Source organism: Rhipicephalus microplus, chromosome 5, assembly GCF_043290135.1.
Source record: "Rhipicephalus microplus isolate Deutch F79 chromosome 5, USDA_Rmic, whole genome shotgun sequence".
Classification (NCBI taxonomy): Eukaryota; Metazoa; Arthropoda; class Arachnida; order Ixodida; family Ixodidae; genus Rhipicephalus; species Rhipicephalus microplus.
This window is the reverse complement of record NC_134704.1, coordinates 12,468,874-12,496,124: the sequence shown is the minus strand read 5'-3', so window position 1 is coordinate 12,496,124 and position 27,251 is coordinate 12,468,874. Positions and strand designations below refer to the sequence as shown.

At 42.8% G+C, this 27,251-nt stretch overlaps 3 protein-coding genes across 5 annotated transcripts in view; 1 reads left to right on the top strand and 2 right to left on the bottom strand.

Moving 5' to 3' along the window:
* Window positions 1-2,479, top strand: part of LOC119174012 (uncharacterized) — a 34,770-nt gene extending 32,291 nt beyond the window's left edge. The window contains exon 6 of the mRNA XM_075894851.1: window positions 2,195-2,479. Coding sequence (XP_075750966.1) covers window position 2,195 — 1 coding nt within the window. The 3' untranslated portion in view covers window positions 2,196-2,479. The remainder of the gene's footprint in view (window positions 1-2,194) is intronic.
* LOC142817663 (uncharacterized) overlaps window positions 1-27,251 on the bottom strand; it is a 327,371-nt gene that overhangs the window by 175,242 nt on the left and 124,878 nt on the right. The gene's annotated exons all lie outside the window — the stretch shown is intronic.
* LOC142817662 (uncharacterized) overlaps window positions 11,863-27,251 on the bottom strand; it is a 32,962-nt gene continuing 17,573 nt past the window's right edge. Inside the window, exons 2-3 of one of the 2 annotated variants that reach the window (XM_075894852.1) lie at window positions 17,883-18,202; window positions 11,863-13,474 (exon numbers count right to left, since the gene is read on the bottom strand). In XM_075894852.1, the coding sequence (XP_075750967.1) occupies window positions 12,809-13,213 (405 nt within the window). In that variant the 5' untranslated portion in view covers window positions 13,214-13,474; window positions 17,883-18,202 and the 3' untranslated portion in view covers window positions 11,863-12,808. The remainder of the gene's footprint in view (window positions 13,475-17,882; window positions 18,203-27,251) is intronic. The other variant, XM_075894853.1, reaches the window with a different exon arrangement.

The window sequence follows — 27,251 nt, the reverse complement described above, 5'->3', positions numbered from 1 at the left end:
GACACGATGCATGATGAATAACAAGTAATAATTTGGCTCTATAGTTGAATGTTATTTGAGTGTTACGGTATTTTAGAGTGAAAATTCAAACGTTATAGTATGATAATGCCAAGTCGTACTGCCATGTAACCGTTAACTTGAATAACGTTTCATTCGATGCCAGTGTTTTCATGGTAGTGTGATAAATGATCAGTGTTTTTTTAACATTCATGTTAAGCTAAAAGCTGTATGACGTTCCCCTTCTATTCTTCGCGGCAAATTTGGAAGCATGGTTGTGAAAGGCGCTGTTTACTCAGCGTACTATGTCGGAGCAATAGAAGTAGAGCCTCCAAGCGCCATTTAATCAGTGAGTCGTATGAAACAAAGCCCACCTAATCTCAATTTTTTCGGATTAGAAAGGGCAGAACGAAGTTCTTCACGAAACTATTTACTTTTTCTACCGATGTTATATCGCGATTCTGCTTTTTTTCTTTTTGACATATTTTCAGTTAGAGCTGCTATCCTCTACGACAGTGCTCACACGTGGAGCGTAAAGAATTGCATCTTTCTTACACTTAAATTTATCACTTTCTGTCAGCCTTTTCGAACGATTAACAAACGGTGAACGCGCCTTTCTTGATGAGTTTTCTGATAACATTAGTTTGTAACTGTGCCAGCATTTAAATGTCACCAGTTGTGCAGAGTGGCATTATCTTGGTGCATGAAATCGAATTATAGTTTTTTTGACTATCGTAGCTATGTTCACACATTAGTACATATTTAGCAGAGCGGTGTAGATAGGGTTACGTAGTGCTCTGCCCGAAAATTTTGCGCTGCAGAGAACACTGCATTGTGAGCCGTTTTTGGTTCACAGAACCAAGCTAACCAAATAAAGTGTCAATTTTAGACATTGAAGATCAGAAACAGATGTCTTAGATGAATAACGATAAATTTAAACCCGGAAACGCAACTGATAAACATAGTTGCAATCATAATGTATGAAAACGTACGAGTTTCAAAAGACTATGAAGCAAGTTGCATTACAGACTCGAAGCAACACGATGCTGTTTTGCTCCTGACTCGAGAACTCTGATTGGAATTTTCACTCTTGGCTTCCTAGCTATCTTTTGCAGTTAGTCCCCTCAAAAAGTTGTCGACACTTAAATACAACGTGGAACAATCAACAGCACGAAAACCAAATCATTCGAAGCTAAATTTTGCTTCTGAGTGTTGAAAGCTGATGACGTAAAAATATTTTTCACCATCGCTTTTTACCCGATATCATTTCAAGAGAGCTGCACCAAAGTGATTTACGGAATTATAGTTGAGTAATCGCCTGGGCTTGTTTGTTCAGCCAATGATAGTCTGGACTTGATAATATGACAGCATTTAAACAGTCTGGTTAAGTTGGAAAATGTATCTTTTGTTTCACCTGCTGCTGCCTGGCAGAGTCACAATTCGCCATAAATGTGACAAAATTTCAATGTTGGCGTATTATAAAATCAAACGAGACTTTCTTTTTTAAAGTGTGAAATAGCCTGGTTAGTTTAAAAAGTTTATGAAAAGTGCATTCATTTCTTATTGATTTAAGTGTTGAATACTTCTCATTATATGCTGAATAAAATAAGGGTTTCTTTTTTTTTTCGAGGGGCTTGTTTACATGTTAGATACGACCAAATGAATTGAACAGACAGACCAGGAAAACATAGATGACGTTATTTGTGGTATTCAACTGTTGCGTACCAAGTTTGACATAGACTGAAATTGAAGCTAGCGAACCGAAATACCCCGTTCTTTTAGCAAGATATAAAAGAATAACCTTCGGATTGCGCATACTATGCTCTATCGATTGAACTACGAGGGAAGGCATTTCCCCGTCCATTCGTTTCAGTATTTCGGTACATGTCATCTTTAGGAGTGTTAGACAGCGCAAGTCCGAGTCCAGGCGGTGAGGGGGGGATGGAATGTCACTGACAGAATGGGTGAAATTTTATCCGTATTAATTTATCTCGATTTATGACGCAGTTGTACGCTACAGTTAAATACAACAATAAATGTTTTCTGTGCTAGTCCTGGCCAATTTTCCTGTTTCTATTCGGTTGGTTGTCAACTTGTACAGCCAAATGTATACAAGTGTTTATGTGTACAGTTGTATAAAAGCGGACAAAGTGCAACAAAGAACCATTATTAACAGATGATGGACTGTTGCTTGCAGATGGACCAAAGTATGAAAACGTGGAAAAATGAAAACTAATATGGGGTGACCAGGCGCCGCCTCGACTTGCCACGCCGCTACATCTGTTGACTAAAAAAAAAAAGACGACAAACCTGCTACTTGTTTAAAAGTGGCCGTGGTGGTTGCCGGGAAACCCTTGTACAGTATTTTTTTTTTGTAAAATAGTGCGTTATTTAGTACCTGTGCTGTTCATTTTTTCGCCTGTGTTACCATGTGTCGCCATGTACATTGTCAATGTCATTAATAAAACGAAAAATGGTGAAAAGTTTGAGTGCACTTCCATCCCGACACTCATGATCAGACACACGGGACCTATAAAGAGGCAGCACGAAGCGATATGCTCTCGAGATAAACCCGCGTGTTTTATACGGTTATTTTTCTTCATCATGAACCACCAATGTGAAATTCTGCACGCTGTCACGGCCCATGGGCTTCTCTTCTGTGGCAGAAGACGTGAAACACCTCTTGATCTCAGATGTTTTCGTTCTGGCAATAGGTTGTACGCGCTGGCATCATTGGGGCCGATATGTTGTTGCACAGCCAGCACAGTGAAATGCGCGCTTTCTTATCTTGATATGCTTATCTCCACAGCAGATAAGCTTCGTAATTTACGACAAGATGACGCATAATGGTGTCATGTCAATGTCCCTTATACTGGTTGTCTCGGCCTCTATCAAAACCCTACCAAAATCGCAAAGGGAGCGCAGGAGAACGAACAAGGTGAATCGTTTACATCCACGGTCACCTAAGCAGCATCTCACGCTACAACGCTTCTTGAATTGACGTCATTTGTTAGAAGAGAAAAAAAAAGACGCGTTAGTAATTATTGCTGCAACATTGCGATACCTTAGGTTTCTCACTGTCTTGGAAAAATTCATATTTGGCTCAGATTTCTCGGAAGGGTCATTCTTTTCGCCCCGTGGCCAAGTGTGCGTTGTAGTTACAATCACATGAGCCCCGACAAAAGTTCCCTACTCAAGTTTCCCAAAGTGGTGCCGCAATGCAAATATTGAAGGTTTCTAGTAGGATGTATGTTAACACTGCAATAGTCTGGCAACTAATTAATTCTAGGCGCAGAAAAAAACAACCAGTATAATATGGGCATGTTCGAATTAATTCAGTCATCTCTCTTCTTTGTCTTTTTTTGCAGTTAAAGTTTTATTGTAATAGAATATCAACTGGGTCATTCTCAGCTATATCGGTTGACCAAATAATTCATCCGAAATGTCGAGGTTGAAAGCCGAATGCAACATGTATTGGAATACTTGACAGTACTCTAAAGCGAGGAACTGAGAAAAATATTCAAGCATATTGAAAGACAGGCCGCGAAAAATGTATATCCGCATACGAGGAGAGCGCTATTAAAGTAATCTATATTCTTTTACGAAGCATTTTTATCTAGTGCAGCGGGGCTCGTCGTTTTACCGAACGAGCTGTTGGATGTATTGAGTTTGCTTTCACCACGCATGTGCAAGAAATCTATGCAAGATACTCGCATACATACCAACGCCAGAATTTTTTCGCACGTCCCTTTCATCGTGCGCTTTCACCGTTGTGCTGATTGCAAAAGTCAGCGTGCAACCAGAGTAATGTTTAATGCGTACCCACTGGCACAAATTACCGCGCACTCCACAGAGCCTTTCCTCTGCGAGAACAGCTTGACATTGATAAACCGTTCCTGCGACTTATACATCTTTCAGACAGAGTGGGTCAGATGCATAGAAGTGCATTCCCCTAATTTCGTATGCCTTGTTTCGCATGCCTTGGTTTCTCAAAGAAAAAAAAAATGAGAGGAACTAATGTTTGCTGCAACATTCATTGGCGTATACAGAGGGGGTGGGGGTGGCAGCGTCCTTTTGTCACCTAAAGGATAGGGTGCAAAGTCAACCCTATACATTGGCATAACAGGGAGACTGCGTTTGAACTTCAGGGAGAGGACTCAAAGTGAGCCCCGTATATTGATTTAATAGGAGAACTGTTAAAATTTTGACTTGGTACGTAGTGATCACGAGAAAAATAGCGCTAAATGAACGGGGACACAAGAAGAATACACACGATCGACACAGGAAGTTGGAAGTTAGCGCCTGTGTTGTGTGCATTCTTCTGGTGTCCCATTTCGTTCGGCGCAATTTTTCTCGTCGTAATAGAAAGGGAGCATCTGCGAAGAACCTTCGCTGCCCCCCCTCCCCTTTTGAAGGGTAACACACCAATGCTAACATTGACAACCAATGTTTCTGAGCGTTCTTCATAATTGTGACAAAAAGAGCTTGAAGAGAGTGCGCATAAATTTGCTCACTTACCATAGTTATAAGATCGACTTTTAGTCGATGTCAATCTATTTTCTTGCAGCACTGTTACAGTGAGGGCAGCTGCCCTTAACATTCTTTAAATAACTTGATGAAAGTTCATCAAAGGTGCAGATATTAGGTACAATGCAAGCTAGGCATAAAAATATTTTTAATCATTATGAACTTTTCAATTCAATTCTCAATTAATTGTCGTAGTATGAAATTAAAAAGAATAAACGAACCACGGACAATGGAAAGAAGACGTTCAAAAATGTTTTTCGCACTCGCGCCTATTGTGAACTAAATAAAGTTCCTCCTGCATGGGCCGTGAAAAGCCAGCAGTATGTTAAAATAAAAAAATATTCTTTTACTGACTTACTGACTTTAGATGAGATTGATGCTGCACAGGTCCTAAACTCTATTCGCGTATGGGCATTGTTTGAGCACCTCGTCATTTTGTCATACTCAGTTTTTAAGTGTTGCTGTTTCACATTACGCGCTTTTTCAGTCGTTTTACAGGGAAGCCGTTCCAGCATGTCAAAAATTGTAATCATCACCAAAATCATCATCATTATGAACTGTCATGTGCTCTCTCCATCGTTCACATTTTTTTCGTCACCTTCTTCGTATGAAAAAAAACAGAAAATTTTGGAAAAGTAATTCCCATGAGGCAGCTAGATTTTAACTCACGTACCTATTATCTGAAGGCAAGCGTCTTGATTTCTCCGCTATCCGGGCTTTTTTATTCGATTGTACCACCCGCTTAGGTTAGATATAACTGTACCCACGTGGCAGCAGCCTGTTGTATCGCCCTAAGGGGCGGCACTCTTCTAGATTTTTAAGTAAAGTTCTTCGTACCGTACCTCACGGCTGCCCAGGCCCACTGACATAGCATAGCCTAGTACAGTATCGTACAGCAAGAGGTTACAAAACAGAGGTGAGGGGGAGAGTAAAGCGAACATCGATACAACGAGGAAGAGAGAATAAAAAGAAAAGGAGAACAAGAGAGATGGTAAAAAAAACAAAAAATTAAATTTTTTTACAGAGAACGAGAGAGAGAGAGAGATAAAGATAGAAGGGGGAAGCAAGTGAGGTTTACCGAGAGAGTAACACAGAGATACGAAAGAAAGGGAAAGAAATATGAAAATATTAGGATATAGGCAGAAAAATGAAGAAAGAAACGAATAGAAGTAAACAGAGACGCGAAAGACGAAAGGAAAATAAAACAGGGAAATATAGACAAAGAAAGAAAGGCGGAAAGAAAAAGATAGCTACAAAAAAGGCCTCCAACTCATAAACACAGAGAAATTCAGAAATAGCTTGCCCAGTGAACGGCGACGGGTTCGTGCATCGCTGTGCTAAGCTGAACCCCAGTTATTGAAAACTTGCCGCGCTTTGTATTTATGCAATCTATTGGATAAAACCACAATTTTACATTGTCATGGGAGTACAAACAGATGATAAATAACTGGCGACCTATACGAATGAAGCTCGCGACCATAGGTTCACACAAAATCTGAAAACATAGCTAACAAAACACTGAAAAAAAAACATTGGCACAATCTGCGTCTTGCAGCCCCGACTGTGGTTTCAGAGATGTTGCATGCGGGCGGTTTACACTAACCAATGTTTCGAATAGTACAGGAGCTGCATGCATAAGGCGTGGTTGCTGTTTACGAGGTTTCAAGTTCTCTCGCAGTAGCTAGTTTCAGGCCTTGATTACTGTCATCGTGTGATGTTCTGGCGCCATTCCACGGCCTACAACTCCGTGGACGACCCCTTCATCATATTTCGATTTCGACACACCGACCTCATCTCCCACAAAATGGCCCATGTGAATGACGAGCGTTGTGGCCCTGCTTCAAGATACGCAGACGAACTGTTCTCACGAATGTCAACTCAGAGCCATTTGTATGTTTTGTATTGATACATAACGAGACCGAACGCCCTTACACATTTATTCGATGTAGTACCTTCTTCCTATTCTAACTTTATATACCTCCCATGTATCAGTATATGTCCCGTCGCAGTGGTCAGTGGTCAAGGTACTCGGCTGCTGGGCAGCAGGTCGCGGAATCAAATCTCGGCTGCGGCGGCTGCGTTTCCGATGGAGGCGGAAATTCTGTAGGCCCGTGTGCTCAGATTCGGGTGCAAGTTAAAGAACCCCAGGTGGTCGAAATTTCCGGAGCTCTCCGCTACGGCGTCTCTCACAATCATATGTTGGTTTTGGGACGTTAGATCTCACATATCAATCAATCAATACAATGTATTAGTATTTTATGGATGTAGCAGCTGTCTACTGAGCCCACAAATATTGAATAACACAGCAAGTTGTGCTACGGAAAATTCTCACTTTAAGTTAACCCCGGAAAGATCTGCAGTATGGAGTAGTTAGTACGTTGCAAGACTAACAATTCGTATGTTATAAAATAATCACACTGAAATTCTGTCAGTGTACTTACTGTGAGGCAAGTCAACTTTTCAATATCTAATACTTCTGACTAAAAAGCTTTCCTATTTTAGCTCTCTACAATGGAAGCTGCTTTGTACTGACTGCTTGCTTCCAATGTGGCAAAATGTAAACACGTGCACTCTTATAGGCACATTAAGCTTTATACAGCTACACAAAAGAGGAACTAATAATTCAGCAATAAAATCCGGCCCATTCACGAAGCTCACACGTTCCCGCTGATGGGCTGGTGAACGACGACCGCGTGCGCGAGGAACATGAGTCCCGTGAGTATGCAGGCGACGCCCGCGAATGCGCGCATCGAGTACGGCTCCAGTCGGGACTCGTGGCACATGTAGTTGGCACTGCTGGGCACGTAGGCGGCCATGGCGACGGACGAGTGGAACTTCATGAGGAAGCAGTAGGGCAGATCGGGAGAGCCCGTCAGGCAGGCGACGAGAGCGGCGACGGAGGTGAGAAGGCAGGCGCTGGCCACGACCACCATCAGCAGCACGTCAGCGCGGCCCGCGATGGAGGACAGCTCGTGCGCGCCGAGGAGAAGCACGACGGCCGGCACGCCGCACACCACCTGGAGGACGTTGATCATCCCCATGGGCGTGCTCACGTATTCCACGTTGACGGTCATAGGGTAGCGGTGACGTCATGGGCGCGGCTAAAGCCAGCGGTCGTCGGGCCGGGGTCCGGAAAAGTTGTTGCCGCTGCTTGTTGTGCCTTACGCTTGGGAACCTCGCTGTCTTCCATTAACGTCGCTTTGAATGCTTTCCTTTCATGGGGCAGACCCACTCTGAGACACCAAGATTCGGCATGACATCTACGCTCTTGTAGTGCAGGCAGAGAAGATGACGTGCGAGAGAGGTCGTTGCCAAGTGCACTTTGCAGTATATTAACTGTCGCATCTGCTAATGACACATGACAGCGAATAATGTAACAATCCACCCGATACCCGGCTATTAACCTGTACTGGGTATGAGCCATGTTACGGACGATAGTGAGCCATGATGAGCCATGACAGAAAAAAAATGAATAAAAGTGATTAGGCCGGTTCTTGTGCACATTCAACGTTCATACTGAGACCAAGTTTGAGCGAACAAAGCGAAGTGATAAAAATAAAAACAGCTTGTTCTACTTCATTCATTTATTTTTTGAATTTCCTATCGCACATTTTATTGTTGTGATCATTCAGATTCAGGCTTCTTTATTTCAGCCTTCAGCGTTCTAATGCATTCCTACGCGAAAGCCCACTGGTTCGTTTCCGACCCAGCACTTGACTGTAGTTTAAAATGACATGGTATATTAGAGCAGTCGCTACGATAAGATAATGACATGGGGACAATGTATAGCTTTCAGTGTTTCGTCTGTGATCAAGGTGGCGCTGCGCTCGTGTTACCGACATTATCATCCAGCTGTGCATGGTGTACGATAAGAGTGCCATAAAACTGAACAATAGGACATATACCAGGCCATAAGTGGACTTTCCTGCCGCTACTGTTTAATCTACCAAATTAGATTAAAGAAAGCAATCATTTATCAAAAATGGAGCGAAAGAAACCAAGCTTGTTCAGAAATAAGGCTCTGAAATATAAAGAAAAAGAAGTAAGAGTAGGTAATATAGATGTATTTAATTTGACTCCAAACTACAGCTGCTGCCTTTGTTCACAGAGTCTATGACACGAGGTCAGTACGGATGATTGATTAAGAGCTCAAAGTATCATACTGATGGACGCAACCAATATTGGATGTTGAAGGAAAGAAAAAAAATAACCTGATGAAAGGAAAAGAGCATTGGGCGGCCACCAAAAGAACACTGGGAGCTAGAAAAATTATAAATCGATAGACAAAACGAGGTCAGGGGATATAGCGAAAGAAATTTTCTTTTGTCTGGTGGGATTGACGAGAAGTTTGACGAAGCGGAAAGTTCATCACTGGAGAACACGTGACACCTGCCTTATAGCAGTAGCGCTGAACATCAACTTTTGCTTGAGCTACCGTCCGAGCTTGCTGGCACAAGTTTCTCGAAACTATATAGGCCGCTGCAGCAAGTCGCTAATATGCTAAGACAAGCTAGTCCCGCCAATCTTTCGCAGGGGATCGTTTTATGAGGGAGGCAGAAGGCGCGGATATATGTATTCTACCCACATTGATCTTGCCGATACACGAGGCATATTTGTGAGCAATCACTCAGATGGTCTGGGCTTCGCATAGCCTGCGTAGGCCAGCCCAGGACTTTAGAAATGGAAATTCAGATAAGTGTATTCAAGTAACATTAATGTAATTCTCGCTCGCCACATTGTTACTCATAATTATAAGTCATATTTTCTTTTCTATGTGCTTTAGGCATTTATGAAGTATAATATAAGCGCCTATTGATATTGGTAGCTGGATGTCTAGGTCAGAGACAGCGCCACTAAATTTTTCCATGGGGAGGGTGTGGGGTGGGGGTGGGGGGTCAACAATAAGTGTTCATGCTTGCGTTTGAACATGTGCGTGTATACATATATTAAAACAAAATTGATACTTTTCCGGGGGATTCGAACCCTCCGGAATATATTCTTGTCATGCGTCTGCGTTGTCCTGGGTCCACTGAAGCCATGGCTATATACGCCCATGGCTTTGCTTGACTGAGGAACAGTGCCGTTAAAAGAAACCAGTTTTTCTCATACTTTTCAAATAGTTTGCATCTGGGATATCTGCTGATATAAAATATTGAGTGAGTATAGCAAACGCTTGAGCCATGGACGAAGGAAAGCAACACAAAGGTACTGCTGACGAAAAAAAAAAACTGATGATCTTGCTTACTAAATAATATGCATTTAATTAGATACTATTTGTTTAATGTTTTCTTTGTTCAATCGCTCTAGTGATCTAGACAGGTAGGCATAAATGCCGTTTAAAATGAGCGAAGGGTGAGCTAGCTGGTTTCAATAAGTATAAACTACAAATGGATGTAAAGAGTGCAAACATGGTGAACAGAGCAGAACTGGACAACACAAGTACTGATTATAAACATAGAGGGCGCACTGCGACAGAAAAGATAATACATGGAAGATCTCATCTACGGATGCACTAATGGCATGCGTGAATGGTAAGTTTTGTAACTTAGACCACGAACAGACGATGCAGCGCATATGAAGGTCTACACAGTTGATAATTCCTCAGGCGTTTATTTATTAATCAAGCAGATAATCGATGGATGACTCACGTGTGCGCTTCCACTTTGTGAATATGACCGGCTTCAAGGACTAGAAACTTTTCGTCAGTATTTTACCTGTATAGCACTGCTCATTTATCGAGCTTCGGTGTGCACTTGAATTATCGTCTGTTCTCGACATTGTACAGGAACATTAGTTGATGTGTCTCCGGGATGATTGTCGTGAAGCAGTAAGTTTGCTTCAAAAAAAACACCCGCAAATCTAAGGTCCAATGAAGCTGTAGCTGTAGTTGCAGCAGTTGTAGCGAATGCACCACGATACACTATATAGTATTATTTGAGAACGCAAGCAGCTCGAGCCTGGCCACCTCAGCAGAAGTACACATGTATTTAAAATGTCTTTGATGTACGCTGTAACGCATTGAAACAACAATCTTCGAATGGGAATTTTTCACACTCTCGAACATGTTTAAGGAGTATCCGCTTGCAACATCTGAAGCAGTGATTCTCGGCCATTGATGTTTTAGGGAAGTAATAAGGGAGCCTTTGCACTGAGACGACACATGGGGGAGGTGCAGTATAGGTGCTTCTTGCTTCTCAGTGACAAAGAACAGCCAAACTAAAGTGCCACGCCAATTCGATCATCTACCCATCTTGCAATATTACTTCTGCACAGTGCAGACGCATTCAGCCCGTTTTTATAGCTGCTGTTGTTCTCCAAATATGCAAGCATAGAGTAGGTGTGCTGTGCGTTAATCGTAGAAAATGACACAAAAGCTTTACAACCACGTAAATGCAAAAGTGTTATGCGGGAAGCATTCCATAGTTTAAAAGAGGCTGCTGTCTTATGAATTTATGAGTCTTCGAATGGACGTTTTTTTTTTCGAGGATGGGTTTTGCGGACTACCGAAAATGGATTCGCTGAACCCAATTTGAGAACGATCGATTTAAAATTTTTCCAAGTAATCATGCAGTCCGAAGTACATCTAAGGTCGTCGTTGTAGATCATTGTGGCAAGATGTGATCTTTTTTTTTTGGGGGGGGGGGGACTTGCCGTGTAGCCGCAAAACAGGAAATGTTAACTGAGGCATCAGATGTGTTGTAAAATTTTTCTATTTAAGGAAATCTACAAACACTTTCCCCCCTGACAATAATAATAAGCGAAGCACTCAAGCCGCATACTTTAGGGAGTCGAGTCGCGGTTGCCTTAGTAGAAACACGGAACATGCGGCAAAGTCGGACGGGTCCTCAATATTCTCGTTCTTAAAAACGCTGACTGCTCCTACACAGCCTTCTATGCAGACGATTGAAGCTTGCCTGATCATTTCCAAATCAACGAAAATAGAAAAAATACGACAATACGCATGTGAGTTGATAAAACTCACATGCGTATTTTCGTATTTCTCATCATGGAAAACTCATCATGGAAGAGAAAAAAAAACTTTTTTTAAATGTAAAAAAAAAACGAGCGAATGGAAAATAATGAAAAAAAGGAGAATCGCAAACGTAAGATATATAGCTTACTCTTTTAATTACAGGATCAAAGTTCTCTTTAAAATAATGAAAGCTAGCAGCTTATAACTGATCGAGAGGATCTGTTAAAGCCAGCGATCATTAATCTTTCACTGGGAACACGGTATTTGTTGCAATATGTTAGCAGCGCGAATACACACAAGCAAGAAGATCCTTTTAACTTGTCCAAGCTCATACTTGGCCAGAATAATGTCCAAGAGATCAACAATTTGTCAATGCCACTTCAATATCCATTTTATTTGCTACTGAAGTTTTCATTTACTCTTATTAGTGAAGCAGTCTACGTATACTGCGGCAAAGTGGGGTTAAAAGCAAGCTCTTGCGTTATGCCCTGATGATGTTTCCAGACAACAACAATCTTCTAAATGTAGTTTACAAAAAAGAAAATAAGCCTCTCATGCGCTTGTGTCTGCAAGATCGAACGGATACAGTAAAATGTCATAAGGTTCTGACGGATCATTTCACTGTTTCGCTCTCCCTGATACCACTGCTTACTTGCGATGTTTCAATAGATTGAAAGTGCAACAAAGCTATATGCTTAAATGCGCTCTTCACAAAGTTTCTGGAAACAAGGCCACAAAAAGTTATCACCCTAGTGAAAATTTCGGCGACTCAATAAAATGCGGGTGTTAGAAGTGCAAGTCATGTTGCCTTTTTGATAGAGTGAATGAAGTGCGAGGAAAAAAGAAACTAAGGTAATAACGACCTGTTCATGACATCAGAAGCAAGCTTACGCTAGCCGCCAAAAAATTGAAGCATTTATGCCATAATCATGACAAGTATTTCACGTTATAATTTGATATGAATGCGCGCAGAGCCGCAACGATGAGTTACTTGGAGTTGTGCTGCATCTACTAAAGCACACTTGTACGAAGCGACTCCACAATCGAGACATGTTGTACTAACATATTAGAGAAAGTTGCGAACGAGTACACATAAAACACATATGTCAAAAGCATTACAAGGGTCTCGAACTTAAGTTTCTTCTAACGACGCTTAACACCACCGGTAACTGGTGTGAATTCGTGAGAGCTGGTCTCTCGCCACCAAGTAACCGTGGCATATTCATCGTCGCACATATTCGGTGGACAAGGCCCGAATCAAGAATGTCTGTTCACGTGGGTGAACATGCTAAAGCCCAGCGTCACGCTTGCCTACAGGATGGCAGGTTGATAGGCAATAACGGCAGATGTGATATAAGCGAAGCTGTTCATAACCGACAATGCCGCTGCTATTCGCCCGAACATGGTGTTCCCCAGCGTGAGCTCTTGAGTGGTGAACAAAGTGGAACATAGCGCGTAGCACACGGTCGCCGTGCCAGTCGTAGTGCGGTATATGCTACGCAGTGGCAGCGTATTGTCCAGGATGCAACAGGCGAACAGGAACAGCGACAGCGTGAAGAACGTGCCTGACACCCAGACCATGAAGAGCGAGTCGACGCGCAGCACGACGAGTCGAGTGTGCTGGTTGGCCGTGGTCACCAGAAAGAAGATTGCTGGGCCGATCATGAGGTGCAGCATGTTGAGGACACCCAAAGCCATCTGCATGTAGGCAGCCATTTCTCGGACAACGTGGCGTACGTCTCAAGTACAATGTTTCTGCGTCGTCACCGTAACGGCGAGCCTCCACGTGAGAGCGTAATACTTGAAGCATTCATTTGGCTTGTGGTCCACAAAGCTAATTTGATTCATGGGTTCCACTGTTGTAGTTATAACGGGCCTCTCATATGGCCGCCTACTTCTTTTTTTGGGGGGGGGGGGGAAACCAGCGTTCAAAGGCAGGCGTCAAAAGCCCCAATGCCAACGAAGGTGAACACAAACCTGTAATAGATGAAACGAGAATACTACGTTAGTGTTTACAGGCTATCTCTTTCGAGGTCGCAGCAATGTTCAAAGAACCTACATTCATCTCGTAAATGACTTGAAATGCTCAAAGTGTTACAAAATGGGCAGTCAGCTATGATCGAACAATTAACTTCCATTAAGGAGACGCTGTCCGAAAACGAAAAAAAGTTTAATGACATCAATAACAGACTCTACAAGATTGAATCCGACCTTAAGTCAATTCAAAGCATCAATCTCAAGCTTGAAAATATAGAAACAGTCACGAACAACTGCGGTGTTCAGGTATCTCAGCTGACTGCTCGCGTTGAAGATATGGAATGTAGATCTCGCCGATGCAACCTAGTGTTCTATGGCCTCGCAGACAAACAAACGGAGACGTGGCGCGATTCAGAGGAATTAATCATCCAGCATTGCGAAAAAAATCTTGATATAACAATTCAAGCACGCAACATTGAAAGGGCTCACAGGCTTGGCGCTTTTAAAGACAGAAAGAATCGACCAATAATTGTCAAGTTTGCCCATTTCAAGGACAAAGACCACATTCTTTCTAGGGGCGGCAAGCTGAAAGGCACTGTCTACGGTATAAGTGAAGATTTTCCTCCGCATACGCGCTTGGCCCGTAGGCGCTTGGTTGAATTCGGCAAGGCTCAAAACATGCCCATCAAACTGCGCTACGATAAACTTATCTGTGGTAACAAAACATACGTATTTGATCATCCTACTCAGACTGTTGTCGAGTACAAACGTTAGCAACTAGCAAAGAAAGTCGGCAACCCAGATAAGCCTTCTAAACATGATGTATCAATTCTTTACAGTAATATTCGTAGCCTCATACCGAAACGTGACGCCATAAGCAGCCTCATTTCATCCTCTTCTAGTAACGTCGTACTAATCACCGAAACTTGGCTCAATTCTCTGGTCTCAAGTCCTGAGCTCTTTCCCAACCTGCCTGAGTTCGATATCTTCCGCAAGGATAGGGACAGCTCTCGCGGTGGCGGTGTACTAATAGCCACTAATCGTCAATTGCAATGTTCCCTTGTAAGCGTGCAAACGCCTTTAGAAATGTTGTGGGTCCGCAGCCACGCAACCACGCCGCATATGCTCATTGGCGTCTGTTACCGTTCACCCAATTCTGAAAGTTCGTTTGCATCTGATTTTCATGACGTATTACATGAGATAACGCTTACTAATCCTAGTACTCCCATCTTGCTTTTTGGCGATTTCAATTTTCCTTTCATTGACTGGTCCAAGCTATCCACCTGCCAAAACACAGATAATGTCTCCAATGAATTCTTACACACGTGCTTAACGTTTGGTCTATCACAGCTTGTCACTTCTCCTACGCGCACAACCGATCATTCAAGCAACGTTCTTGACCTTCTGCTTACGTCACATCCTGATAACTTTTCTCCTCTTTCTTATATTAGCGGTCTCAGTGACCACACCGCGATCCACACTACGTTTCCCGGTAACATGATAAAAAAAAGCGTCAAATCGAAGAAATTACTGACTCTTTACGACAAAGCCGACTATGTCGCTATGAACAACGACTTAGCAGCCTTTTATAGTGAATTTTCCTCAACTTACGATCAACAATCCACTGAATCTAATTGGGCTTTATTTAAATCCAAGATGCAGGACTTGATCAAACTTTACATTCCAACAATCACTATATGTGAAAGATCTCGTTCTCCCTGGTTTAATGTCAATATAAAACGTATGAAAAATAAGAAGAAACGACAGTTTCGTTCTGCCAGGCAATCGAACTCTCAACTAGCCTGGGACAAGTATAAAAGTACAGCCAAAGAATACATGGCATTATTGGCATTGGCAAAGAGAAACTTTTTTTCAACCACACTACCCAACATGCTTCGGGACAACCCACGCCGCTTTTGGAAAATAATGAAACCGGATGATAAAACTACACTTTCTCTTTGTGACAATTCTGGATCCCCTATTGCCGATTGTGACGTTCCATCTGTCTTGAACTCTACATTTTGTTCCGTTTTTACTAACGAAGCTAGCGGAGAACTTCCTGAATATCCGCATTTTGCTTTTCCGCAAATGCCGAAGATTGAGTTCAGCTCAGAGGGAATCGTTAATGTAATCAATCAATTAAAAAATTCTTCATCATGTGGTATAGATGGCATCAATGCCAAAATTCTTAAAAATACTAAGCATATCTCTGGTTCCATACTATCAATCATTTTCCAACAGTCGCTCGATACAGGTGAAGTCCCATTGGACTGGAGAATTGGGAAGGTCATTCCGGTCTTCAAGAAGGGCGATCGTTTTATCTGCAGGTAACTACCGCCCCATCTCGCTCACTAGTGTTTGTTCTAAGATCATGGAGCATGTCATCTTCTCTCATGTTGCCAGCTTTTTATCATCTGCAAGTTTTTTTCACCCAAACCAGCATGGCTTTCGTAAAGGTCACTCCTGTGAGACCCAACTAACATTATTCCTGCATGACATCCATCTCCACATAGATCGTAACATCCCAGTTGATACACTGTTTCTTGATTTCGAAAAAGCATTTGACAAGGTGCCTCACTCTCGTCTCCTACTAAAAGTCTCGCGTCTAAGCCTTCACCAGTATGTTTTCAACTGGATCAAAGCATTCTTAACAAACCGCAAACAATTTGTGCATGTTAATAACCTTTCTTCCAACCTCTCCCCAGTTCTGTCTGGCGTGCCCCAAGGTACCGTCCTCGGGCCTCTCCTATTCTTGATATATATTAACGACATTCCACTTTCTGTTCAATCTAATATTCGTCTTTTTGCCGACGATTGTGTCCTTTACCGTCCAATACATAACTCTACCGATGTTTCTTCCCTACAGCATGACCTCTTACGCATTCAACAGTGGTGTAACACTTGGCTGATGTCTCTGAATACGAATAAAACATTGCTCATTTCTTTCCATCGTCGCAGAAACTACGCGCCGGCTACTTACACCATCAACAACTGTCCTATAGCTGCTACTAACTCAATCAAATATCTAGGTGTCCATCTTACGAGCGACCTATCATGGGATGACCACATAGAGCACATAGCTTACTCCGCTAACCGTGCCCTTGGTTACGTACGCCGCAACATTTTCGTGGCACCACCTTCCGTTAAACTACTCGCTTATATCACCATTGTCAGACCTAAACTTGAATATGCATCTGCCGTCTTTGACCTCCACCAAACAAATCATATTAAAATTCTGGAATCTGTCCAGAACCGAGCAGCCAGATTCATTGCTTCAGATTACTCCCGTTACTCCAGCATCTCCAACCTAAAAAGCCAGTTAAAGCTTCCTACCCTCGCTTTTCGTCGTCATATTGCACGTTTGTGCCTTTTTCACAAATTCTTTCATTCAGCCACACGTGACAACCAGCTCATCCAACCAGTCCATCGAGGCCATCGCAGAAGTCATCCAAACGCTGTAATTCCGCCACGTGCTCACACCACATCATTTCAACAGTCATTCTTTTTGCGCACCGCCCGAGACTGGAATGACCTTCCGGAAGAGGCGGCTGTCATCCGGGATTCTACGCGCTTCAGGAATGCCATACAAGCAGCAGACTCAACTGCATCTTAACCATTACTTTTGATACCGCCTTTTCATCGCCCACCCCTCATGTAAAGTTCCATACGGAACCTTTGAGGATATAATAAATAAATAAATAAATAAAAAATAGACTTCTTTTAAAAAGTCGTGTGATACCAGAGCTTCTTATACAGATGCCGAGCAATAAATATAAAAGGCAAGAAGTTGACAAGTGAATTTTAAGAGAAGTCAACGTGCCCGAGCCAGCATTTGAAAGTACAGCTTATTAAAAAAGTACAAACAAACAGAAGAACTACATCCCATCCAGGCTATATCAACTTAGTTCTCTGCGTGTTTAAATGTTCGGGTATTTTTAAGTAAAGCCTTAAACCTGGCGTAATTCACCAATACACATATCGTTGTAGCATTGCAAATGCCACCATTAGTGACCTTTGCACATTTACCAATGTCGGCTTGCCGAGGCGCATGAACTGGAAAACTCTTTGAGTCCATACCCTGCACATAAATTCATGATACGGCGTGCTCTATACTTAACAACCATTTAATGATTGATGTACACACCCATGCCACACCCAATACAAATTGGCATCAGCAGAATAGGATCAGCGCACGTATAACCGCCGAAGGGCTAAGCTCATGTATCAAGAAAGACGCTAATATATAGTACTCATAGAACACTTGTTTTATCTATTCAAATCTCGTGATGGCCAGCTTGAGCCATCAAAACTTAGTAGAAGTTTATTATGAAAATAATATTGTAAAGATACATACTTGCATCGTCTAAAATTTCTGATCAAGTAATAAATGAAAATACCAAATACGCACCTGTGCGGTGGTTTTCTTCGGCGTCTTCCCAATCTAGCGCAGTAGCGTTCTCAGTGGGGCCAAGAACTCCACCGATCTTTTCCTGGCATGGCGGAAACTGTCCATCTGGTGGCTTTGACACGTAAGTGTTCCACAATGATAGCTTGACAGGTCCTGACACCTATGTAGATCTGTTTTGCTAGAAAAATTCAGAGCCTACGGCTGTCGCATCCAGCACGAACAGTAACGTCGTCTTCTGCTTCTTCTTTTTCTTCCTTGTGTCCAATGTGATGTCGCGTTGAAATTATGAAATATATTGGTTTAATTACTTCGTGGGGTGACTGAAATAAAGAAATAAAGCGATAAAGAAAGTCGTCATGTGACACCACAGCTTTCTTTTTTTGTGTGTAAAAGTTATGGCGTCGCGGTTGAAAAAGAAGCAACAAAAACTGCTGTTTACTGAAATATACAACGACTGGTACTGAACGGAAAGGAACGAACAATATGAATGAGTCGCTTGTTAAAGCCTTTCAAGTCTACATGTAGGGGTGAAACAACTATAAATGAGCCTGACGGACCATTTCAAAATCAAACATTGAAACGATATTGGCACAGGTACAGGTGGTCGCGCAGTGGAACACCTGCTTGCCACGCAACGGCTTGGGAATACGATCCTCCTCCTGCTAGCTTCTGGGTCATTCAAGATTATTTAAGATATATCAGCAGTAATTATTTAGAACTATAGAGACGGTAGGTACGTTTGCGTGAGCTTAAACAAAACCATAAAGACAGGGATGAAAGGGGGCAATATATTAAATCATAATTCTGCAGAAAAAAATATCAGGACAAAAAGAGAAGAGGTGGATATCAATAAGTCAGTGAATAATATTATGATGTAAATGTGCTGGAAGGCAGGGGCCTGGTCTGCCCCCTCCTGGCTACGCGACTCTCACAAAGACGTCATGCCACTCACTTGTGAGCACATAGGTTATAAGTGGTTGTACTCATATAACTACTAGTGGAACCACTGTGGGTAGTCACTACGCTTCTTAACAAAAATTACAAACTGTCATAGAGGGATGGCTCGGCTTCAGTTACATGACGTTGTGCTAGGGATGCAGCCCTTAATTGAATCAGTTCGTCACGTTAATTAACGCCTCACTAAGTAGTTGCCCTAATATCGATGCTTGCGACTTTCTTCGAGCCACCGGTGCCGTGTTTTGGTAATTCAAGCACACATTGTGATACGAGGAAGAAGAAGTATATGACAGCCCGACAGCCATAAGCGTGCGCGGGGTTCAATTTCGGGAAAGAAGGGGGGGGGGGAGGAGAGAGGTTCGTCACAGCGTTCCCTCCTGCGTTATTAAATCAGTGCATAGGATAGACTTTGCGCCAGCCGGTCGAGTGACTAGAGGGGTGGGGAGGGTGATGGTACAGAGTATAAGGTACCATCACCCAATATAGGGATGACCGACATAGTCATCAATTGTGCTGTGAATAATTATGCTGCTGGTGGTCAGCGATATCGCCAAAAAAACATTCGCGATAGCTTGCTGTCAGCAGTACTCAGTTTACTTAATTTATGAGCTATCTTCTGACCAAATAATATTAATTCAGCAGTGCAAACGCAAGCCTCTGGTCATGGATCAACTACAATTGAAATGTAACCCCTTATACACCTTATAATTAACGAACTTAGTGAATAATCTTTTCTTTTTAAATAAGAAAATGTGACATACACTACCGTCATACGTAACGATGTCGTTTTTTGTGCATCTGAATAACTCAAACTAATTGTGATGCGTGATCCAAGAATTCTGGTGAAGGAGCGCAAACAAGTCAACTTTCTCGTCCTTCAGCCAGCCCCTCCTGCTTCACACACTTTGAAGAAAAAAAGTTTACGCTGCTACGAGCTCACGTGTTTGATTTCATACTATTGGCCCTGCTATCAAACTTGTAAGTAATAATAGCCTATTATCGAACTAATTCTCGAATAAACTATTTCGAAAGTGACTGAAAACTCAATAGTGCCTATAGTACCATAGCGAGTTCTGCATCAGCAATACGGGCCCATCCTGTTTACTAAACACTCCCGACGCGCAAGGACGAGGAAGTCGCTGCCTGTTATGTCACAACATCCGCCCACTCTAGTATGCAATTTTTTTCACAATATATTTGTTTCCTAGAAACAAGCTACATATAATAAACTTGTAAGCTATAATACCCTGTGTATTTCTATGGATATCAAATAGTGGTTCACGACATGTTATATTTAGCTCGAGCTACAGATCTTCCTTTAAAAGGAATAGTCTTTTTTTACGTCGAAACGGTTTTTAAGAAAAAAAACTGCAAGAACAAGTACAAGCGATCTTCCTTCCCTTACACGATTAACACAGATTGCGGTTTAATGGACCATTTTGGAAAGCTTAAATTAATAGCGCCATAAACTAACTCTCTGCGAGCGGACGAGCCACGCCATCTGCAAGGGGTTGTTAGAGGCGATGAGGATAAAACGAAAACACTACGAAGCGTGCCACGTAAGAAAGAGTTCTGCCGGCGACCGAGAGGCGGTGCCAGCATCTCGACGTTTTTCAACTGCACCTGTCTCTCCGCTGAAGACGCTAAGAGAGCAGGAAGCACCGTACAATACAGAACGTCGTTCGGATCGTAAGGGGAAATTAGCCTCGGAAATGTAACTTGACTTCAAGACTTGAATTAGGAAAGAATATATTAAAATTATAAGCTTTCAGAAAACTAATTTATAGAGTGGTACATTACTTGTGAATGGTGAAATGATGACGTTTCATGAGTATTAAAAAACATTCTTTCGTTATCTCGATGTTCACATGCATAAACCAGAGAATACTGTGGAGAAGACATTACGTTGACCTCCTGGGGTGGTGAGACATTTCTTTTTTTTAGGGGGGAAGGGGGGGGGGAGAACGAGGATTTAGCTATACTTGATATGGGTTCATGCGTGCATTTCTACGCGTGCGTTTTTATATACACACGAAAAAAAAAAACAGAAAATAGACAGATCTCTTGAGAATAGGTGTTATGCGAAGCTTGCGGAAGTAAGGTGACCATGTCGTTTTTCTATTGAACGACCCGTTATGAAACGACACTAGACATGTGACGCTACGATGACTGGGCGACGTGGCCTGGCTCATACGTCATGCTTATTCCGTTCTTACTTCTTCTTTCTCTGCTTCTACTAACCATCCCTGCCTTCTTACGTCACAGACATATGCACGAATGTTGCACGTACATACACATGTTGTACAGTTGCAGATGTTTATATAACCAGCTGTTTGCACTTGCGCAATGGTGCCAACAGGGACATGAGTATTAGCAACACCAGCAGCGCTAAGTTGATATGAACCGCTGGAGTTTGCGAGGACGGTAGCCCAGGACACGGCCACATAAATCAACTTCAGTGCGTAGAGCATAACCACAACTTATATGCAATGTTTATGAAATTTGATAGCCAGTACTGCCACCACACTCTACGTTTCACGAACACAGGGGTCTATATGGAAAGTAGTTCCGAGACCTACCATGGCTCTGTGGTAGAATGCTTGATATCTACGCATAATGATGGGGTTCGTGTCCTGCTGGGAGCCTGAAATTTATTATTTGGATTTATTGGGTCAACACTAACGATGTAAGCTTTCTTTTGAATGGTCACGCGATAACCCAAGTGTGTTCTAGCTCTTCCTTGGTAGATATTACTTCTATGTCACCTGTCGCACATACCCGTATACCAGTGGCGCATACCCACCCACAAGTATACGTACATATATGTCACTGTGTGGCACGAAGTGTTTGATGTTGTACTTACGTGACGGGATTGTGACATTATTCATGTCTTGACTAGCATGCCGTATTCGTCACACCGTCTTACCCTCCGTTAGTAATTTTAGTTCACGCCAATTTAAGGTGGTTATGGCGAAAGCACCCAGATGTAAGCGGATAGACTGGATAGAACCCACGCCGTCTCCAGTCCCACCACCTGTGCCTGCTGACGATCATCTAGCACCTCCACCACTTAAAATCCCACAGTCCAGACGATGCTTTATTCAAGGAACAGCAAAATGGCGCCGTGGACGAAGAAGAATGACACGAAAACTGATTATGAATATTTACAGATAAGGAAGGTGAAGTCCAATGAACTTTTATAATAGATACGTAGATAGACAACAAAAGTGCTTACAGTACGCTAAGAAATTCTTCGCACTTAAAAAAAAAAACAATGCCAGAACTACGCGCAAGGCTGCAGCCCCGTCACAACAAATGCTAGAAGAGCGGCCTTTCAGAGCCTTTTCTGAACACTCATTGAGTAAATAGTGCAAGCACATATGTTTGATAGCCACTAAGCCATTATTATTAAATTTGTTTGGGTTGTATACGCCGGCATTCGCTAAGCTATTTTTCATCATTCTTTTGAGAAGCGCGCTATCCGCAAAACACTTGCAAGGAATTTCGTGCCAATCGTTCATGCAGTGGCTGACGACGTTGAGGAATTCTGGCTGAAGTGAGTATGCGCCACAGTTAATAGGGGAACAAGAACAAGCTTTTGTGATGGGTTGGACCATTGGACGGCCCACTCGTTACGCTATTCGCATTGTGCGACGACTGGTTGTTTTTTCGCGGTTTAAATTAAACATCCGCTGACTAAACAGCTGAATAAATTAAACAGCTGAGTAAATTAAACACCAGCTGAACGTAAATTAATCATCGGCTGACTAACATCTTGCTAATAAATGAGGTTTTTCATCTCACGTAATTTACAGGTTCGTAAGCCATGCGTGAGTATGCCCAAGGTTAGTTGCTAAGATGCCTTGGCTTAAGTTTCGCGTGCCAGCTACTCTCATAGCCCACTGAAATCTTTCCTCTTTATTACCAATTTTTTATCGAAAGGTGAAACCGCGCCGCACACGAAGACTGGACGAGCGTAGATAAAAAGAAAAAGTTTGGCAGCCGCCAGCCACGATGGGCACAACGCCTCTCAGGCAGGAGGGACAATCTTGAATGAATTCTGGCCTCTATGCAATGCCAGGATTTTAATGCGCGTTTTCTTTATTCGCTCTCAGAGTTTTTCGTTCTTATTTTGTCCACAACTCTGCACGTCGCGAGTTCAGCGACGAGTGACAGGTCAAGGATGGGAACGTCCAGCCACTATAGCCCATTGTGGACGTCGTCGTGAGGGAAAGGGGCACTCGACAAAGCTGCGTGTGGTGGACAAATAATGAAAAAGAACGGAGCTTGAGTGTGGGCGACAAAGCAAGAGATTCGAGAAGAATGACTTTTTCATGCGCTCCTACGAAGCAGAAAAGCATGGCTTGATAATCATGCGCACTTTCGAGTCAGAACAAAGGGGAAGATTTTTTTTTTTCATTCTGTTATTTTTGAATTCGTACGAAATGTCATTTAGGTCGCGTCATTGTTGGCCGAACTCGCCATGACTAAACGAAAAGACAAGGTCAGGCCGGCCACGGCTTTTCGCAGGCGGTAAAGCACGAGGCACGCGCGTTCGCCCTCACGAGCAAGTTTGGTTCTGTCGTTCTCTACGGGCTCTCGTGTCGCGCAACACCCGGCGTACGTTGTGAGAAATCGTGCTGTCAGCCGAGTCAGATTAATGACGCGGAGCACTATGCTAATCAATTTTACTGCCCTGAGTGTAATCAACGTCGGACAATGGAGCCTCGAAAAAGCAACCTTACAACTAGGCCTACAGGAGGACCTTTTGTTTCGGTACATGTCTATTGTGGTACATTGGCGCTCGATGCGTTACGCCTAACGCCGGCCTATTGGTCAAGCACCGATTTCAATGTATCTATCAGCAACGCCGCGAATTGCTAGTCTACGGCCCGAGAATGAGGTAACAACACACAGAAATGGAAAGTACGGAGAGTGGGGGGGGGGGGGAGGGGGGAGGCTATATAACGCACTGCTACAACCAGCCTAAGCTCTTACTACCCTTGTTTTAACACGTGATGAAAGCTTAGCAGAATGACTGCAGTGTCGATTGTACAACTTTCTATCTCTAAACGATATATGCAAATTAGGCCTCGTTTGTAATTGACTTGTTTATCTGTTACAGGCTTGCGCCAGGTTCTTCGAAAAGCCACAGTTAATGTATCTTTACATTGTTCGAGATTCGCCGTGAGTCATCTCCGAGATATACACAAAGTACAATAACGGGCCTTAAAAAGTGAAGGTCACACGTTGTTTTTTTTTTTTAGGAGCGAAGCTCCTAAAGGCGTGGGCTGTGCGTCCCCTGTAAGTAGCCATCTCTCGTTCAGTTCTTGCAGTGTTCACTAGATGGCGGTACTTGTAGCTGATGGCATTAAGTATTACGCTAGCCACCGCCCGATCTAAAGGGTACAGCCACATCCATCCGTCCATCAGTCCGTCCATCCATCCATCCATCCATCCATCCATCCATCCATCCATCCATCCATCCATCCGTCCATCCATCCATCCATCCGTCCATCCATCCATCCATCCATCCATCCATCCATCCATCCATCCATCCATCCATCCATCCATCCATCCATCCGTCCGTCCGTCCGTGCGTCCGTACGTCCATCCAAAAGATGCAAGATGTTATAAACTAGACGGCGGTACGTGTAGTTGATTATGAAAGATGCGAGGTGTTATAAAATAGGAATGATGCCACATATGGCGCGTGTCATCGTTCGATATAGTGCGGCGACGTACGCTAGGGGGAGCGCTGCAATAAAATCGAGTGGGCAAAATGTACGGAGGATTCATGGTTTACCAGGTTTACCTCCGGAGCTTCGCCCACTCATCATCATTCACTTCGTGGATGTGGCGGCACTTTTTTTTGGCGAGAAACTCAGACAATTGATTAAAAATTATTCTTAGGAAAAGAGTTCATTTTTAAAAAGTATATTCATCCTTTCAAAAACAAGTACAAATGCATTGAGGATTGTTGCTTGAAATGATCCCTCTATATTTCCCATGCCCCCCCCCCCCCCCCTCTCCTTTTTTTTACTCATTCATCAATGCTCCCAGTAACAGATACTTGCAACACCAGAATTTAAAGGAGATTCAAATGAAATGAAACTTCTGAAATGGGGAGGAGAGCCGCAAGGGTGCTTTTGAACAAATACGGAGTATTTAAAAATTGGTGCCTGCTTCTGCTTGACTTTGGCTTGGCTTCTGCTTGACTTGGTGGCTGCTTCTGCTTGCATGCGATGCGATACTCGCATCGCATGGAAACATGTACACGCTTGCCGAATGCACATGGGAGTGGGAGCCTCTGTCAGGCAATACGGCCTTTAGCTCTTACTCCTCTTTCTGTATCAGAAATAAATAAAATACACTTAAAAATAATAAGAACGATCCTAAAATTGCGCTGATTGGCCTCGTTCACAGATAACAGCGGGTGGCCAGTTGTCTGAGACCAATTCTCTCAATGCGAACACAGGTGCTTATTATTATTATTATTATTATTATTATTATTTGGCTAGTAAAAGAGTGTTGGTGAAAGTGACGGCTTTGTCCAAACAATGGAGTCCATATACGTATAGGAGACCCGGCCGTACGATGAATCATTATAGAATCGTAAACAAAGAGGCGGTATATGCAGTAATGCCGAAAGCGAGACATTGTTTATGTGTTTCTTTATTTTTTTGTTGTTGTATGGCATGCGGACATATCGGCGTGAAAGGAAGCTCGACAGGACGTGTGGTATGCATTCGCTCTAAATATACACGGCAACGGAGAAGGGGCCGCTTAGAGGTGCACCAACATGACATTTCGTTTGCTCATTTCTCCTTCGATGTACGCTGACGAGAAAGACCAGGAAGTAACGTGCAACCAGGGCCACATAGAGAAAGAGGAAAACTTATTTAAGGAGCGAAGCAGTGCAAGTCTATAGCTTCCCCAGCCAGGTGGTTGACAGAATGCTGTTCAGCGAAGCGCATACAAACACCCCGCAGAGTGACTTAAGCTTAATTAAACGACTATATAGGTGGTGTACCGAGAGGCATCAAGACAATGCAGTTGAATTCAAAAGAGCGAGTCTACGAGAAGCCAACGAGCCATATTGTTCAGAGTGGCATCAGCAGCAGAGCAGAATATAGGAATGAACACATACACTAAGGTTGCGCAGTGAAGAGGATCATGTTAGGAAACGTGAAACGACAGTGAAAGTGCGGTTACATGTTCTCTAACATACGTGGCTTATGTAGGGTTCAAGGATCATTAGACTTCTGTCTTGTCGAAAGTACACGTTTCTACGAAGAAGTTGGCTGACTAGTCGACGTGGTAACCAAGTATTTTTAAATGACACTGCACCCATGTTGAGTTCGTGAAATCAAGGTTTCGTAGGCGGCCTTGCGATGGTGGCTGAATGCATTAAGGGTTCACGTGGTTTGAGTGACGCAAGTCTTCTTTAAAAGATAAACGTGCTTTCATCGCGCCCACTCTCGTCAAGCTCAGTCAACAACTATATATGTCGTGCTTCATTATTTTCATGTCTTTATTGGTTGTCATCAAGTTAGCAGACCGACATTTACCAGATCTTTTTCGCGCGTTTTTCTTTTATCGTCCAATTTCTGCTCGATGTACTTAAAATACATCACCAACAACAGCAAAGGGAGTGACAATCAGAAAAAGTGCCTAAGGGTGACAACCACGATCACTTGAATATGTGGACGTCATGTCCTTTTGCGAATGCTGGCGTCAGCAGACGAGACGCTTGAAATGCCTCGATGCATTTGCGGCTTGCTTAATCCATTGCAGTTTAATAGCAGAACTTAACAAATTTTCGCAACGACTGTGTATGTGCTAACACGTTGTACTGTATCTGTCGACTTGGCCATGTAATGCGTCCCGTATACCACATTTATCAGCAATTGTGGTGGAAACGCGACATGGTTAATCATGTATAACAGTATTCCTTGCGATAGTCAGAACCGCATACAGTTGCTCGGAACGTCCTAATTAGCGGCGTATTTTGCATGTTGAAATGTGTAAGAAAGAATATTAAAGTAAGATGTGCGTATTCTTGATGCAGCATTTCAAACAGATGTGATCTTTCAAGCCTTTTTATTTGCAACTTCATGACATACTTGGAAACTAGTGCACAACATCATTATTTGTTATTTTGTTTTCTGTTGGTCCTCATGTTCACTGAAGGAGTCGATGTCGAGCCCTTCTCATTTATGCTCGTTGATCGATTTCCTGCCTCGTTGTATTTTATACGTGAATATATAGAGCAATCTGCAATGCAGTAAAAAGATCTTTCTCGTTCTTGGATGGACTAAATATATTTGAACCCAAGCGCGTACTCTACTTCCTGTATTTTATTTCGTGCGTTTGCTTTATTTCTGCTCATTTCTACTTTCCAGCCTCTCC